General features: G+C 41.1%; 1 protein-coding gene across 19 annotated transcripts in view; it reads right to left on the reverse strand.

Moving 5' to 3' along the window:
* The window catches only part of LOC107375745 (neurexin-1a), a 462,507-nt gene that overhangs the window by 402,097 nt on the left and 42,908 nt on the right, over positions 1-17,502 (reverse strand). For 11 of the 19 annotated variants that reach the window (XM_070542354.1, XM_070542359.1, XM_070542357.1 and 8 more), the window contains one exon: positions 17,393-17,440. The exons of the other annotated variants lie outside the window; for them this stretch is intronic. In XM_070542354.1, the coding sequence (XP_070398455.1) occupies positions 17,393-17,440 (48 nt within the window). The remainder of the gene's footprint in view (positions 1-17,392; positions 17,441-17,502) is intronic. 19 annotated transcript variants of the gene reach the window in all.

The raw sequence follows: 17,502 nt of genomic DNA on the forward strand, positions 1-17,502 counted from the left end.
GCTGTTTCTGGTATCAGGGGGCCGTGGCCTAGGGATGATAGCTGATGGGAGGGGTGAGTGTTTGTGCTTAAATGCTAGTTTGTGTTGTAGATTTGCAATTGCAGGTTTAAAAGCAGACAATGACATTTATTTAAATACACTGGAAACCTAAAACCCTGAGATATAGGAAAACTAAACGTGTCTGGTAATATAACCGTACACTCTTTCACTCAAATATTTCTAGGATAGTTTCTGTTCGGGAGATAATTTTCAATAAAACAAACTCAGATGCAACTGAAACATGAAGGAGTGTGGTTGAAGCCTTTCTGTTAGCACTCAGGTTTAACTCTCTTCGTATTTTGAAAGCCTGTCCTACTTTTGTTTCCTAAACTAGGTCATCAAACATAGGAGTAAACTAGTGTCAACTAGAGCAAACCTCCTATTTTTCCTCTTTACAGCTTTACTTTATGTCAAGTTTCACTTTAAAATGTATTTGCTAACTACAACCACAATGTTTTGTAGCACATGAGCTTGAAGGAGAACAGAAAAAAAATGTTTTGCGTAAAAATGAGTCAGTTGCTCACTTAATGCTTCCACTGACATTTTACCAAATGAGAGGGCAGATGACCAGTGGTATGAAGGTGTTATTAACTCTGCATGTGGCCTTCAGAGGAGGTCGGACTGAAGACTTTCGGAAATAATCACTCAGCGACCCTTTCAATAAACCCCAGCATGCTTTTATTAATTGTGACCATAATATCTGTCATAAAGGTTAACAAAACAACTGCTGCTGCTAATACATTTAATGTTTGGGGTTAAAGTAGCTGAGCAGAAGTAGATAAATACTCGTACTGACACTCATGCAGAACGCAGCACTGCTGATTCAACTCATACCACATGCTGTGCTGCTATCTGTCAGATTATAAAAATGCCGACAAGTCTTGAGAGGTTACCCACTGTACCATTTCATTTAAACGTATTTAATTATACAGCGTGTCTTTGCGTGAAATCACTTCATAACTGCTCCTCCACTTTATTTTTCTTTTCACCTTTCATAAAAATCATCCAGAATGACGCACACAGCAGCACACACACACACACACACACACACACACACACACACACACACACACACAAATTTAATCCTGAAAAAATATACAACTCTGCACTTACAACAGTGACAGATGTTTAAATTGCTTGTTATGGGAAGCGGTATTTCCTGCATGTACAGCATGTTTTTGGCGCCTCATCCCCGTTAATGAGAAGACTTTTACTTCTAAATCATAAACTTGTCAAACGTACAAAAACAAAGTAAAATGAAGATGAATGCATGGCCCACTGGAGCCAGCCCTTGCACAAATCAAAGTGAAAATCTAAACAACACGGAGGAGTTTAGTCCTAGAGCGAGATTTTATTTAATGTGCAGTGACCTAAATGCACTATAAAAAATAAAATGTTGAATTTACCCAACCAAGTTGTGTCCACTAGTTCCACTAAACCTAGCTGTTTAAATTTAAAAAGTAATATGCATTTAGTTTTAATATGACAACATATAACAACAGATTTTATTCTTTACTTTTAAGGAACTAGTTTTAGTAGAACTAGTTTAAATAAATTGATTAAGTAAATTGAACATGTCTTTTCTTTAGCCTGAGCCACATTTGGCATTTTCGGGCTGTTGCACAGGACTGCTTTCTGTCCTATTGTGCGGACTGTAGCGAGGTAGCACACTGTATGGTCTAAGATTTCAGCGAGCCAAACAGCACAACATCTTGTTTTAGCAGGACATGCCATTGTCACGAGCATGCTCACCAAAGTCGCCAAAAAGCATACATCATTAAAGCCAACAGATAACCATGACAACAAAAATGAAAAGAGAAAAAAGCGCTGGCATTGGCACTTCTGTTATAAGACCCCAAACTGACCTCTAAAAAGGAGTGGTCTGTGTGTTCTTGTGTGTAGTCTCCACTGTTGCTAATGCTCCTCTTGCGTTGTACTCGTGACTACTTTTACCTCCCTGGGTGTATTTTACTTAGTCGATTGAAGACTGTAGTCATCAATTTTCTTGTAATGCATGAAGACTGTCAAAGGCTGAGTTTGGTCGTGGGAGCGATCAAAAAGCCACTGCTGGACCGATGACACTACACGGCCACAAACAACCCTCACGTTCACCATTACTTTTTGCTATTCTGTTCAGGATGAGGAATTTGTCTAGGATGGCCCGAAAACACACTGTGTGGCCTGGGCTTTAGTGTGTGGTTAGTCATAAAGAACCACCAGTTCTTAAAGGAGTCTGAGAAAGGGCTCTGAGCTTTTAAGCACTTGGTAGATCACTGTAGACCCAACTGGTTCATTGTTAGTAGATCCAACCAGTTTAAAAACATTCTCAGTGGTCTAGTGGTAAGAGTGTCTGCCCTTAGACTGGGAGATCATGGGTTAGGGTAATCCATGGTTGGGTCATACCACAGACCCTAAAAATGGGACCCAATGCCTCCCTGCTTGGCACTCACCATTAAGGGGTTTCATTGGGGGGTTACACCACCAAATAGTTACCGAGCGCCGCCACTGCTGCAGCTCACCACTCCCCAAGGGGATGAGTCAAATGTGGAGATGTCATTTCACCAGTGTGTGATTATGACTAATGAGACTTTAACATCAAAAGAATGAGTCGGGATGATCAACACTTATATTCAGACCAGTTGGTAAACAGCTAAAATAGGTTTTATGTTTGTTTGTAACAAATAAGCCCCCTGATTGCAGTTTTTATTCATTTTCTTCAATATAAAAAAAATAGTTTTTTTTCAGTTTTTGGCAACAACATTGCTGGTTGGAACATTTCTTTTATGTTTGCTTGGCTTGTTTCAGTGTAGAATTTCGGCTCATGGAGGTGGCAAGAGGTGGGAATTTTCAGTTGAGCAGCATCTTATTAGGCCCGAGCAGTGCTTATTATTCCTTATATAAAAGGAGGGCCCTTTGGGAGCCTTTACCATATTCAAAAAGTCACCAAATTTTGGCTCAGCGTAGGTTCTGTGAATTTTTTTTTATTTTAAATACCCCGCAAAAATTGTCAAAGAAATGGCTCAACAGCTCCCCCTGGAACCGCTTCCAGGGGGCGCTGTTGAGCCAAAAGATACGTTAGAGCAGCGTTGCCAACTATTTTTAACTGAAAGTAGCTGAAGTTCCCCCCAAAAGTCACTAGATGTCGCCAAATGACGTTGCATGCTAATTTGCATACGACACAATGACGTCACCACGTTTGCGTCATGACATCACCGGTCTTGTAGAGTAAATCAAATAACACCCACATGATTTTATTTTTAAAATTATTTAATTTCTTTTTAAATACTTTATTAAAATAAAAACCCCATACAATACAAAACAGCAGCCTTTAAAACATCAAGGAAAGATGGCACAAAAAAATGGAAGGAATATTTATATTTTGTCTGAAGAGAATGGAACTCTTAAACACAAAAAATATTAAATTGATAGGAATGTATGTGATTGAATTAAAATGAATTTTCTGTTGTAGTTTTCAAGTGCCTTGAGATGTATTATTCTGTTGTGATTCAGTGCTATATATTGACCTAAAACATAATATATATATTTTGTTTTTGTTTGGTTTTGTTGTTTTTAGTACTTTTGTGTAAAAAGAAGCAGGTCATATTTAGTATTCAGAAACGTTACATGCAAACTGCCAATGAATTACAGTATTATTCTGTATTCAGTTTTTTTTTATAAAAGTTTTAAATGTGCTACGTTATTGAACTCATCATAGAGTTCCAATGCTCCTTGAATGCACCACAAGTGGTGAGAAACCATGTGTGAGTGCGAGCGACGCTGCCTACCAGTGCCAGCCGAGCTCAGCTGCCGAAATGCGGCAGGATGGCGGAAGGAGCGGTCGCCCGTTATGTAACTCCGGTGGCTATCTCAAATAATGGACTTGTGAAAGAAAACCCACAAAAGGTTTGATTGGCCAACGGGGGTAGCGTGATCATGCTGCAAGCACATGCGCAGATCATTTTCTTTCTGATCCTCTGGAAGGAAGGACGGTCCTGTCGCTTCAGATTCCTCGCTAATCTGCAGGTGAAGTCTGCTACAAAATTGTAGTCAAAGTAGCTGAGGGGGTCAGAAATGTCACCAGAATTGTCGCTAGGCGCTTTTTTGAAAACATGTCGTTAAGGGGGTCTGAAAAGGCGTTAGAAATGGTGACAAATTCGCTAAGTTGGCAACACTGCGTTAGAGTGCCTATTTGTCCGCACAAATAGGCACCCTAATGTATAATTTTTCATAGTAGAGGTATATAATTTGGTACACTTGTAGCACTCCCGAAGTCGCACAGAAAAGTCTATTGCAGCCATGGTCAACATCAAACAGGAAGTCGGCCATTTTGGATTGAAGTAATGATTTTGACCCCGTTTTGGTCATTTGCAGGGTCTGTATTTGATCAAACGGTTTGGTCATTTTTCGCACAATTGTCTCAAAAATTGTGTGCAATCGATCAGAAGGGATGTGCAATTGAAATGAGAAAATAAAACTGACTTTTCATATACTGAAGGGGCGGGGCCAGGCCTCAAAGTTCGAGAACTCGCCAAAAATATTCAAATCGCTATAAATTAATAAATGAAAGAATGACAGTTACAAAATTTTATATGGACATTACTCATCAGTCCCCAAAGACAAATGAATGGTCGATTGATGATGTCACACAAGCCCCGTCCCCTCAGAACCAAAAAGGTCAACTTTGAAATTTCCTAAAATTCACCATGTCATATAATCACCACAAACTTGTAGCAGGTAATTGAAGACGAGTTGAAGTTGGTTGGCGTCACTTTACGGGACGTAAATTTTACACACGGTAAAGGTATGTCAATTCCACAGCGCCCTTTTGACCTGTCGCCTATATACTTCTGCTGAATATTCTTAAGACATAGCCGGAAAAACTGAACCTACGGATGTTTTCTAAAGTCTAACGATGTGGGCATAGCTAAGCCTCAAACACTGATCTGCCACGACACAATGCTTTAGTCTCAAAGCTCCCAAATTTACTACTCTAATGTAATCAACATGAATCTCTGGTGTAACGGAATTGAAGTGATGTAACTATCTAGAGTTGTGTTTTAATATACTGTAAGTAGATCACTTTTTATAATCAGAAGAATAGGCTGTTTTTATCATCAGGGAGTTTAATTAAACACTCTGTATTGACTTTGAGACAAGAAAAGAGAGAGAGTTGGGATCGTTTGAGAATCTTTAATTTCTTAATTATAAATTCTAAACAATCTACCAGGACTAACTCTGTGATGGATGAAAATGGATTTGGATGTTGTGTTGGTGCGTGTGTGTGTGTGTGTGTGGTTGGTTCAGACTCCTTAGGCTGACGTCATTGAATCTGGTAGTCTTTGTTATGACTAGATATCATGAGGCTTATAAAGTGATGACATGAGCCGCTATTTTGCCGTGTATGTACCCAGTGGGGGGCCTCCCAGGTAGATCAGGAAATGCCAGGTCTGGAGACCTTGGATGTGCGCTGGAGCTGTCGGAGCAGCGGTCGCAGCACGGCCCGTCTGAAGGGTCGACCCCGGTACCGATCGGCAGCGTCAGCAGGTGCTCTTATTTTGAAAGGATGTCGTCTGGTTGTTAAACGACAAAAATCTCCAACTTCACAGTTCTTAGTTTAAAGAAGAAAACACATCTGGCCAGGCTGTGCTTTTCTTTAGGATGACGGTGAATAGAACTGAAGTCAAAATGGAACTGAGCTTAAAATGGCGTTGCCTTGTTTTATATCTCTGAATTGTTGATAAGTTTTAGTAAAGGGGATTGGACACTTCAAGTCAACAAGCCAGATTCTCCTGCGGCAGCCGAAAGCTCTGATTGGTTGGAACAATGTGTCATGCGTTTCTATGGAGATGAGGATCAGTCTGTCTGTGCAATAGTCCTGTTTTCATTAAACATAAATCATGACATATTTATTTCACAGATCATTCACTTGATTATTATTGATCAAAATCTGTTTTGCTTAATTTTTTTAATCACAAATAAAGTACTTCGATTAAGTAAAAGCGTTCTTCTTCTCCTTCGGACTCTTCTCCTGGAATGTAAAAAGTCTGAGGAACACCCGACCTTGGCGTTTTCAACACGGGTGTTACTGTGCACAGGGGGCAGCTGTGTGGAGCTGAAAATGATGAACTTCATAACCTTACACTGGCAAATAGCAGTAGGCATGTTGGGGTCACTTGGTGTCCAGTACTGGCAGGTTTCAAAAAAGGGCAGCGGTTTTGGGGCATGGCGAATTTTGACATCACGCCATGGAATTATGTTTGCCTCTCATTTTCTCAATTCTGAAGTTATCCGTACAACAATTCAAGTGATTGATACAAATCCAAATCTCAATAGATATTAACCCGAAAATCTGGTGGGCGTGGCTTAGTTTTGGCACTAACTTAAGATAATATGTCTCCTTTAAAACCAGTCAGCACATGCTGGTAACTGTGGTTGGGTCTTGGGTATGTTGGTTGTCACTCACACACTGTAGGTAATGGAATTGACTTATGATTGACTATCTGACTACACAAGTGCAAACAAATTTCAAACAAGAATAGAAGACATAAGAGCTTCATTGTGGGATCTTGTAATTGACTATTTGTACTCTTGTCAAACAATGTCACTCCATCCCCGATGCTGTCCCAACCCACCGCCCTGCAACTGGTGGTGCACGAGTGCCCATCCGAGCCAGACATCCAAACGTGCATTAAACTGCGATCACTGTGAGCTGTCACCTCAATCCGACTCAACTTCTTCTCCTTCGCCAACAGTTCCCACTAAAAATGTTTTACATTAGCAAAATATTCCAGCTTCAAAAGAGACTCTGTAGCGTAATTGGAACAAACTGGCTGACTTCCTGTGGGATTAGGAGCATGGCTCCATGAGACTTCATTGTAGGCCCAGACACACTACATAAGTGTGCAAAATTTCACAATCCTCAGTCAAAGCATGACTTGGGGCTGAGATTTTTAATGGACCTAGGGGGTGCCAGAATAGTTTGATGGTCAATACAAACCATTTCTATGAAGTTATTTACACAAAATCCCTCTCACATAAAACTATTTTAGCAATTGTATTTTTGGCATTTTCATTGCCTTCCATGAGCTGTTTCAGAACTCCGTCACTTTAACCCTCTGGAGTCAATCCACACATGACGGTGCGCTGGTCGCATTACTCCCGTTATTATGCAACCAGGAAACCACTTAGCATCATGATTACAGCTTGTTTTGACAAAGGGGGCTTAAAACTAAATTAAAGTTCTGATTTAACATGTTTCTCCGACTAAAGGTAAGACCCTTAAGCTAAATAATTCATGCCAAGATAACGGTGCTTTTGCGTATTCGATCAGTAGAAGATGCAGAGTGAAATCCTGCCAGACCTCTCTATCGGCACAGAAAGGCCGATAAGCAGCTGTCTCGCTGCTTTTCACAGCTAGCTAGGACTCGGGAATCAGGAAAAAAAAAAAAACAAGACCAAGCTAATCCTATAGGCGGAGATACGAACCCGGTCACCCAATCACAAAATCATGCGTAGATAGGTGATAGGTGTAGACAGGGAAAACTTTCTACTTCAATGAGTGTGCTTGATGCTGCCTCCAGGTGGACAAAGTCAGAAAGGACACCCATGGATTTGAAAACCCTCTGATGTTCCCCTGTGGGTTATTTCTATGCTTGGCACATATAAACTACGGCTTTTGGTCATGACACCTTCTATGTAAATATATGTATATAATGTAAATGTAAATTTATGTAGATAATTTTGTGGCTTGCTAAATCTGATCCTGTCTTCTGCTGGACATTTTTGGAAGTAGCAGAGGTAAACAGAAAGTGCAAACTTCATTTTCAGCATAACAGCAATTTTACATGAGAAATGCATGAAACATGCCTTTCATTTTTATGCAAAAAACATTCATTTAACAGTTGTTTGCTACATTTGACCTTTTCTGTGTTTTACTCACACCCTATAGTTTTAGGCCCTGTCCACACGTAGCCGGGGATCTGCCAAAATGTAGATATTTTTCTACGTTTTGGCCTGTCATCCACACGAAAACGGAGTTTTTTCACACGAAAACGGATCTTTTTAAAAACTCCGGCCAAAGTGAAGATCTGCGTTTTCTCCGTTTTGGGTGTCTGCGTGTGGACGGACAAAACCGGGGTTTTAAGGTCCGCAACGTCACTTTCCGCGACAAAAAATGCTGACATCACGTGTATGACCTGTGTTTACACTAGCCGACAGCATGGATGCCCTCAGAGCTGCGCTCGCTTTATCAATTGTCCAAGCGCTTTCTGCTTGTTTGTTTTTGCGAGCGGAATTACTGCTCCTTGCGGAAGACCACAGACGAAGGACGAGGTTAAGAACGGGGGAAGTACTGCCGCCTACAGATCTGGCATGTCCTTAACAACGTATTTATCCGGGTACGTGTGGACAGAGTTTGTTTTTAAAACGCGGTGGTGTGGATGCAAGTTTTTGGAGGGGCGGATATTCGTTTTTAAAAAACCCCGGTTACGTGTGGACTAGGCCTAAATCTGAGTGCTGAAAAAGATTTGTTACAAATGTTTGTGGTTTTCACAGCAATAAATATGTATTTTTTTTCTATTCAGATTTTGATATATAGATGTTTTTTGCATTCAGGTTTAGTGTGCTAATACAGTATGACAAAATGAAGAAATGACTCTAAATTCACAAGGTTGTGCTGAAAAGAATGATACCAAACAAGGCATAAACAATGAAATATAGAATTCAATAAAAAGATTAACACTAAAACTTATCAAAACAGCTATTTATCCCACCAACTCCAGAGGGTTAAGTAATCAAGGTAGAGCTGGCCACACCCACCCATCTCCTGCTCAGGCTGCTTTCAGCTGAGAAGCTCTGATATCGGGGAGGGGCTCAAGTAAATCTGCTGCTTCTCCAACTGCAGCTGCTCTCCTGCTGGTGAGAGATGGTTCTGTGCTAATTTCCCTGATTGTGACATCACAAATGGGGATTATTTAAAACCTCTTGTTTTAGCCTCATCATTCCTAAAGCCAAACACATACAGAAAACCGATGGATGGGTTGTTTTCAAGTTAGAGGAAGTAGAGACCCACATAGCGGCAGGAAAGGATGCACAGCGTGAGTTTTCCATAATATATCCTCTTTAAGCAACAGACGTGACAAACAAGGCTGATCTTAGCAAGATTTATCCTCTCTAAAGTGGCCTACAGAAATCCAGTCCATTTCACATCATTGTGCCAGCTTTGTTTTTGAGTATTTTGATTAAATTACATGTAATTTATTCAACAGATCTCTAACTTTACTTGTAACCAATGACGGGTTATGTGTAAACAAGGCATTTTTAATGTTGTTTAAAGTCATTATTGTGGATGAATAACCTAAAATATCCGAAGTTCAACCGTTCACAGATTGGTGCTTTGCACATTGTTAGTTGGTCATGACCAGCTTCTTCCGCTGTTCAGTGAAAACAGGCCAGCCAAGTTCCCTGTTGCTACAGATAAAAAATGAAAATTACAATTATTACTATTTGATGGCTTGAGGTCACAAGGAAGTGAGTGTTACCAGCAAGAAAATGGGTCAGATCTCACAGTACAAGTTTGATGTTCACTTTGGGAGCAATTGATTTACTGAGTCTCTCTCTTTCTCCTTCGTTGTACCGTTTGTTCTGGTATCCTGAAGCAATGTACACTCTGGACAGGTCACCAGTCCATCATAGGACCAATGCAGACACACTCAAGAAGGATGAGCACACACACACACACACACACACACACACACACACACACACACACACACACACACAATCGCTCCTAAGGTCAACTCAGAATCCCCATTTACCCTAGACCTGTATGGTGTTAGAAGGGAGGATAAAAATGGTTTAAGTAGAGCAACTCCCCCCTTCAAAATAATAAGACCTTTTTTTGCTGAGGTCAAAGTATAGAAGTAAACAAATTTTAAATAATCATGTATGTGACAATAACTAGGTTTAAATTGTGGTCATGATGACACTGTATTATCAGAGGCTCTGAGTTTTCCACCGTTCACATTTTATTTTGCCTATTTGGGACCTTTGCAGTTTCAAATATCATCAAACTTTCCATTAAAAAAACCAAGCATCTCAATGCACTTGTGTTAAAGAAAGTGCGAGGTTAAATTCCACGAACAGTACTTCAAGTGAAGCTCTTTCAATGATGTTCACTGACCTGAACACACTCCAATGTCACTTACGCACTGAGCTGTGCTGAATCCCAGCTTAACTACTATCCATCACTGCACCATGTCATAACAAGTACAAACACACACACACCTTCTTACAACACTCTCCCTCAAGGTCAAAGGCACATGAGCTGAATTAAACAAAGCATTGCGCTGATGGTTAAAGATGTTGTCTTGTAAACTTTTAACAACATTCTGAGGGACTCATCTCATCCGGGTCACTCGCACTTTGAACTGTTGCCCTCTGGGAGACGTTTTAGGTCATTAAAAGCACGGACAAACAGACTGAAAAACAGCTTTTATGCAAAAGCAATGAGCGCATTAAATACTGTATAGATATGACTTTCATCATTATCCTTCTAAACTGTGTAAAATCACGAGTCATGCAATAATGTGATGTGAATGTAAGTGCATATGTGGTATGTGTTTTATTCATTTTATATTTTGTTTATATCATTTTTATGCACCATCGGAGATGGCGACACTTTTTTAATTGTGTTGTACAAAGAAAATAAAGGCATTCTACTCTACTCTATTCTAATATCTATATACTCCTAAGATAAAAAGCTAATATGTTCAAACTTTCACAGTGGAGGTGCTTCCACTTCATCTCTAACCTAAATTGTACCACAAATAGCCGAGATTTTTGTATAAACTACACTGACATTTCCTTTTAACACACACACAACCTACAGCCAAGTTGCACATGTGAGCATGACTAATTTTCACACCCTGTTAACTCCTATAATGTCTGTGAAGTTTTCACGCTTGATAATCTGATATTCCATTCTCTATAACAGCTCATGCATACTCCTTTGTGACAGAGAGCTACAATCTGAAGGCATGTGTATAAATCTCACACATCCAGTTAAGGCTCCATCTGCAAGCCTTTTGTTTGAAAAGTCCAAAAGTCCATTTCACTTGATGTGTAACATGCAACAGAATTGGGTACAAAACAAACTAGTGAAGCGATTCACCTATGCACTTTGTGGAAAGCCATTGCAATGTGCACAGTATGATGAAAGGACAATTTCCATGTTTGGAAAGTGAAAGGAGTTACATTAGGAAGTACACTAATTTAGAAATAGTCCTGTTGTACGTGTAAGCCAGTTGGAACAAGCTGCAGTTCCTCTTAAGCTGCACGTGGCAGTTTATTGTGATGACAGCAATTAAATACCCGGGTGATTTGTGTGCCTGTGGTATGATTTATCCCTCTGCACGCCGAGCTATCTGGAGCTGGATGGGAGAGCGATGTTTTAGGGATGCATGTTGGTACTGAAAGCCAAATATACACACAACGCCCCATCCCCAAAGGAGCAGCCATCAACAGAGAGGATATATCATACAAGTGGTTAACGCCACACACAAGAACCTGAGTGAGGACATCTCACAAGCAGACGAGTGCATGCCCTGTCCTTACTACTAGTTTTAATGCTCAAGTGGGGATATGTGTTTATGACCACATAGTACATTTACTGGACTGAGCAGGTTTCACACTGCAAAGCACTGGGGACATCTTACCAAGACCCAAATTAGAAGCAGTGGGCCTCATACGGCAGATCTGTGCCTCATCAGCATTATTTCACTTTCTCCCTGTGGCTTTCCCTCGCTGCCACGTTCCAAGCTAGGAGTTTGTTACAAGGCAGTGAAAAACTGCACACAAAAAAATAACTCACCAGTTAACATCAAGCATTTTCAAAAAGGCCACTAATACCGTACTGTTGCACTTATTCCCTTGAGTGGGCAACTAACACAAAACGCAGCAAATACCGTGCCGTACAGTAGGTTACATAATGTGATCCACTCACACCAAAGAAACACGGTTCCGCTCACAATGTTCATTTAAGATCCAGACAGCTAGCGTGAGGGGGGATTACATTTGCTGGATTTAGAATGACAAAAAGCCAATTAAGATGTGTTAAAACTTAACAGCCAACATTTCATGGAGCAATTTTTGCAGGTTTTTTTCCCCCACAGGGTTAAAACAAAAAGCAATTCTGAAAAAATGCACACATCAGTGTTGTAAGCAAAAAACAGGAGTAAGGACTCTGAAACTGACAACGACACTTACCTTGACAGATGAAGCTAATGGGTTTTTTTCATGCATAAGTTTACGTCCCCGTGGCATATTCTATACTTTTTATCAGGAGGCTAGGCTTGACTTGAGGCAAGCTAAGCTGTGATTGTGACCAGGGAATCTAGAGCAGCTGGATTTAGGTCTTCTGAGCAGGTGATTGTGTGGATGTATATTTGTGCAAAGAATATGCATGTAGTCCCATATTTACATAGCTTTAAGACCAATTTATGGTTTCCTCATACATGATGGTGAGCTACAAATGCAAAATTAGGTAAAATATATTTGGAATGATCAGCACAGCAAGTAAAATGAATATTTTAGCCATTTTGAATTATTTTCTGTGTAAAAATTATAAATAATTGCTATTCAATCCGCCGAATAAAGCTTACGAAATGGCCTCTGTTCAAAGAAATGGTGTGAAAGACCTACAAGATTGATAGGCTAATGGAAAGTCTGAACAGAAACTAAGACCTAAGTTTATTGTTGCAGCCTTAAAGCTGCCCCAGTCTTAAAGGACATTTATGTTATTTCAGAAACTATAAATCACTTTTGCATTGCACATTGAATTATGTGGTTATCTACACTCAACCCTCCCCAGCAGACACTAACGCCCCTTTTCCACTACACATTCACAGTGCGACTTACCTTAGCTCAACTCTACTCTACATGGTTTGGATAGTTTTCCATTAAGGTTAATAAACAGCTCTAGTGGGTGGGTTTGTCAGAGCAGGATGGCTATAGTCTGAAAGGTATAATAATGCAATCTGTTTGCAACACTAAAGCCTCTTTTCCACCGGACATGAAAGCGTCGCAAAACTGCCGCAAATCTTACTTTGCTGTAGTTAGCTGCTGTTATAGTGGACAGGTTTCTTTCCACCGGCTGCAAATTTTAACGATTTAAACGCATATCAGAAGCAAAGGGTGTTGGATGCTATCATTGTGTTTTTAGTTCATTTACTGCACACTACACTTTCAAAACACGCAGTTTGGATAAGGTCAGACAGGGAGTCAAACAGGAAAGCAGTGTAAAACATCCGGAACCTTTCAAAATAAAAGTCACGTGCAGATAAACCTGTGAAACCCCCGTCGCCGACAAACAGAAGAGAAACAGAAAGAACAGAAAGTCACAGACCTTTCTGGATCCATGCTGCTGTCTTTCTCCTTGCCTGTTATTGTGTGGACTTCTGAAATCGCGCTTGGTGTTGAAATTCTTCCATGATTTTGTGACTTTGCGTGGAACACTTTCAGTCTTATTTCGTGACAGAATCGCTCCCAGTTGGGAGGGAGCTTGCAGTTAAAAAGCCACTATTACATTACACACCGCATTTATGTCTGGTGGAAAGGAGGCTTAACACAACACAAAGCATCAATGGTAGCGATGTTAAACATTCTGCTCAGTCTGCAGCCTTTTCTCAGACTCAATAAGGATGAAATCTGGAAATTACTCTGGATCAGGAAGGCAAAATACTCCAGAGAGGTCCAGAAGACTCCACCCCCTGGCCAATCAGTGGCCGACAATCTTTTGTTGCCATATTTTCAGGTTGGCATGTTTTGCTTGGAACTAAAGCAAGGTTGGTTGACTTCCGGCTCTTGGAGAGTACAGGCGCATTTTTCTGCTCTCCCTCCCTATTATCCCAAGGCTCTTTGTCCTGTCTTTGTGCATGGCTCTTCTGCATTTTTTCTGGAAACTGGAAATTATTAAAAATGGATCTGGTCAGCTGGTCACTCAACGTGATTGACAAAATGTTTTCAACAATGAGAATGGGAGAAGGGGCTCCCGGATGCCCCTCTGGGACAGAGCCAGCTGGGTATATCATGGACTCCTGGAAACAGTGGAACCTGATATGCCTCTCTCAACTGTCTGTAGAGGATTCTGAAGATTTCTGGATATTCGTGGTTTTGGTGTCAGGATTCCTGCTGTTTGGCCTGAGTGGTTACCTGGCTTACCAGAAAATTAACAAGCTTTCGAGGAATATTGGCTTAATCCCAGAGCTCAGGGATGGAATGCATCGCGCTGTGAATGCAAAAACTCATATAATTGCCGAGATGAGTCGCAAGCTTTGAACTTTGGCTGAGATTTAGGCTCTGACACAGAAGGTGGGTTCCATCAAGGACAGAGTTGTGGAGGGATCAGTACAGGTTGGGATAGATTAATTACGCCATTATTGGATCTAGAGGGGTTGATGACCAACAGAACTCTAACGCCGGGGACACACCGGCCGCGGAAGCGCCGCGAAAATGGGGCCGCCTTCATTCGGCGCCCTTGTTAAGCTATTCTATAGACCACATGAGCCGCCGAAGCGCCGCGAATCGCCTCGCGCCGGCACCCCAGCCCGCGCCGTGCAGCGATCATTTCGGCGTCGGCTCTATTTTTTTTGCGAGCCGCGGGTGAATCGCGTCAATTCTGGCAGGAAGTCAAACCTAGACATAAGAGGCAGGCTGGTAAAGTTAACAAAATAAAGCATTTCAAAATAAAATTCCGCAATAGTCAAATGTGTTCGTAATCAGACACTGCAGAAAAACCACACGAACACACACACACATCGAACTTGTGTGCGTGTGTGACCACGTGAAGGGGTGTGTGGTTTTGGGTGTCTTTTCACCGGAGCAAACAGGACAGAGAGGTAGAAAGTCTGAGGCAAGCAGTTAAGATGGATGACTTTAAATTAGTTATGGAAATTGAGAAACACAAGGAGCTGTACGACCCCCGAAAAACATGGTTATTTACGTACCCATTTCGGAAGAAACTGCTAGCATACAGCTGCAGAACTGGAGCGGGTTCCAAGAGATTCAACTGGCAGAAACAACTCATACCATAGGTTCACACACACACACACACACACACACACACACACACACACACACACACACACACACACACACACACACACACACACACGCGCACGCACATGAGTGTGCGCACACACGTAGAGGAAAATAGCTGAGAAAAGGCAGAGAGGAAATGGAGGACACCAAGTGTTTTAAAAGAAAAACTACAGCTGAGCCGAGGCGCGCCTCGACTGGGGCGCGTCTGATCTGAACTGAGGAGCGGCGAGCAGCGGCCAAATTTCGGGAGCGATTCGCTTCTCAGCGCTTTGCGGCGCTTCCGCGGCCGGTGTGTCCCCGGCGTAAGGCAGAGAGGAAATTATCTCTGTCTGTCCCCAAAACAATCCTTATCTGAATCTGGTGTCCTTGAGTCTAAAGTAAAAACTCCACCCTCAGAAGAAATGTGGAACGCTGCCGTCGCTAGGCAACTCTTTCTCCCTCTCCCAGCCTGGGCGGGACTGTGACCGGTGAAGGCCGTGGAATCATATCTAGGAGTAACTTTGCTCTCCAACCCATTAATCTCCCTCCCCTGTCCAAACGGAGGTGATAAGCGCTGCTCCATGCGGCTGCACACACCAAAGTGAGGACAGTCCCAACCCTACCTCCCCACCTAGTGGACAATTATGTTGTGTAATGTCTGAAGTCTGTTGCATATCTGTCTGAGGTGTTTTTTGTTGCATAGCAAAGCTACACTCTTGGGTGAGAGTAACTCTGAAGTGCCTTTTTTTCCCTCCCCCTGACTCTATCCTCATATAAACCCTCTTGATCTATTACGGTAGCGCGACTCGGGTTGCGAATGACCACAGTCACCGATTCTTGTCATGTATGTATGTATATATGTCTGATCTCAGAATTGTGTGTACTGAAACTCCAATTTCCCTCTGGGATTAATAGAGTATTATTGAATTGAATTGAATTGAAAAAGGGCGGGCTACTAGTGGAAAAGCCGTGCAGTCATGCTGAGACGAGCTGAGTAGGCACTAAGGGAAAAAGGGCCTCAGATCTGGTTGTTTTGCTGCTTACAATCCAGCAAGAAGTTCTTCCAAAACAAATATGTAATACAAACCTAACCACAGTGTATAGATTTAAAAATATTATTTGCTTGCATGACCTTTGAAAGGTCGCAACTTGGAGTAGTATGAAGATGGCAGAAATCAACTTCACATTTGGGTCTATTTAGATTGCACATAATGCTAATAAAAGGCTTTTTAAAATTGATCCAAATCACCCTAAAGTTCACCCTAACTTTCTTAGTCCTTCACCCCTTTTCTGGATACACCAACATCATTACTGCATTATACTGATATTGAGGAATTCTAAATGACAGTAATGCAACAGTATTACATTTGGGGCTTGGTCTTACACTGATTAACTATTAGCTCATCAGTCGTTAAGGACGTAAACACTGTTCCTGTTTAAATTCAACAGGGAAGTTATCTTAAACAGGCATTTTGCACAGAAACACAATTCAAAATGGACAAAAATCCCTATAGTATTTCCAATCATGAGCAGCTGAAGAAAAATGCAACTGGAAAAATAAGTAACCCATATTAAAATATGCATGAGGCAGAAATTCATGTTTATCTCACCTCTAAGCTCAGCATAGAGTTAGTTTCTTTTTTAATTAACTGATGTTTTGTCATGCTGGGTCAAGTCCAGACAGTGCAATTGTGGTCTGTACAACTTATAGGATCATCAAAAAATAGTCTTCTGCTTAGTAGACTGGTGCAGTTGAAATAACATCATGCATACTTGCAAATCTAGGAACTCAATAGCAGAAACCATGAATTGGCCATTAGACATACAAGAGCAAACATCAGGAAGGCATTCTTCAAAAAAAAAAAAACTTAGAATGCAAAAATGCATTTGCCACACTGTTTCCCCGATTTGAAAACTTACCTGATAAAATGATGCTTCATCAGTACACGATAGACATTTAATCTAATATATTACTTGGTATGTCATGTCAAAAGCTTCACTTTCAAAGTAAAACTGATGAAACGGTAAATTCCAAAGCCAGTGCAAACAAAATCAAAGAGAAAGTTACCTCAGAATGGAAATGGGTTGCTTAATTGTCACAGTGTCCATCATGGGTTTTTTAACTAGCTTGACAGCATAATTAAAGGTTAGTCTACAATTAGCCATCTACCTGTAGTGACAATGAAGTACAACACAGCTACTACATCAGAACTCGCTAAATTTGGCTTTTACTGCAAAAATCAACATGAAATAATCAATAATAATAATAAAGTTTTACCTTGAATGCTCAGCAGGGACCTTACAAGCCAAGCTTCCCCTCTCTGCCCTGTGGAGGAAAGTCAAATGGGAAAAATCAGAAGTCCACTTACCCCACAGAGAGAAGAGGTG

The sequence above is a fragment of the Nothobranchius furzeri genome, chromosome 12 (genome assembly GCF_043380555.1).
Source record: "Nothobranchius furzeri strain GRZ-AD chromosome 12, NfurGRZ-RIMD1, whole genome shotgun sequence".
NCBI classification, from domain to species: domain Eukaryota; kingdom Metazoa; phylum Chordata; class Actinopteri; order Cyprinodontiformes; family Nothobranchiidae; genus Nothobranchius; species Nothobranchius furzeri.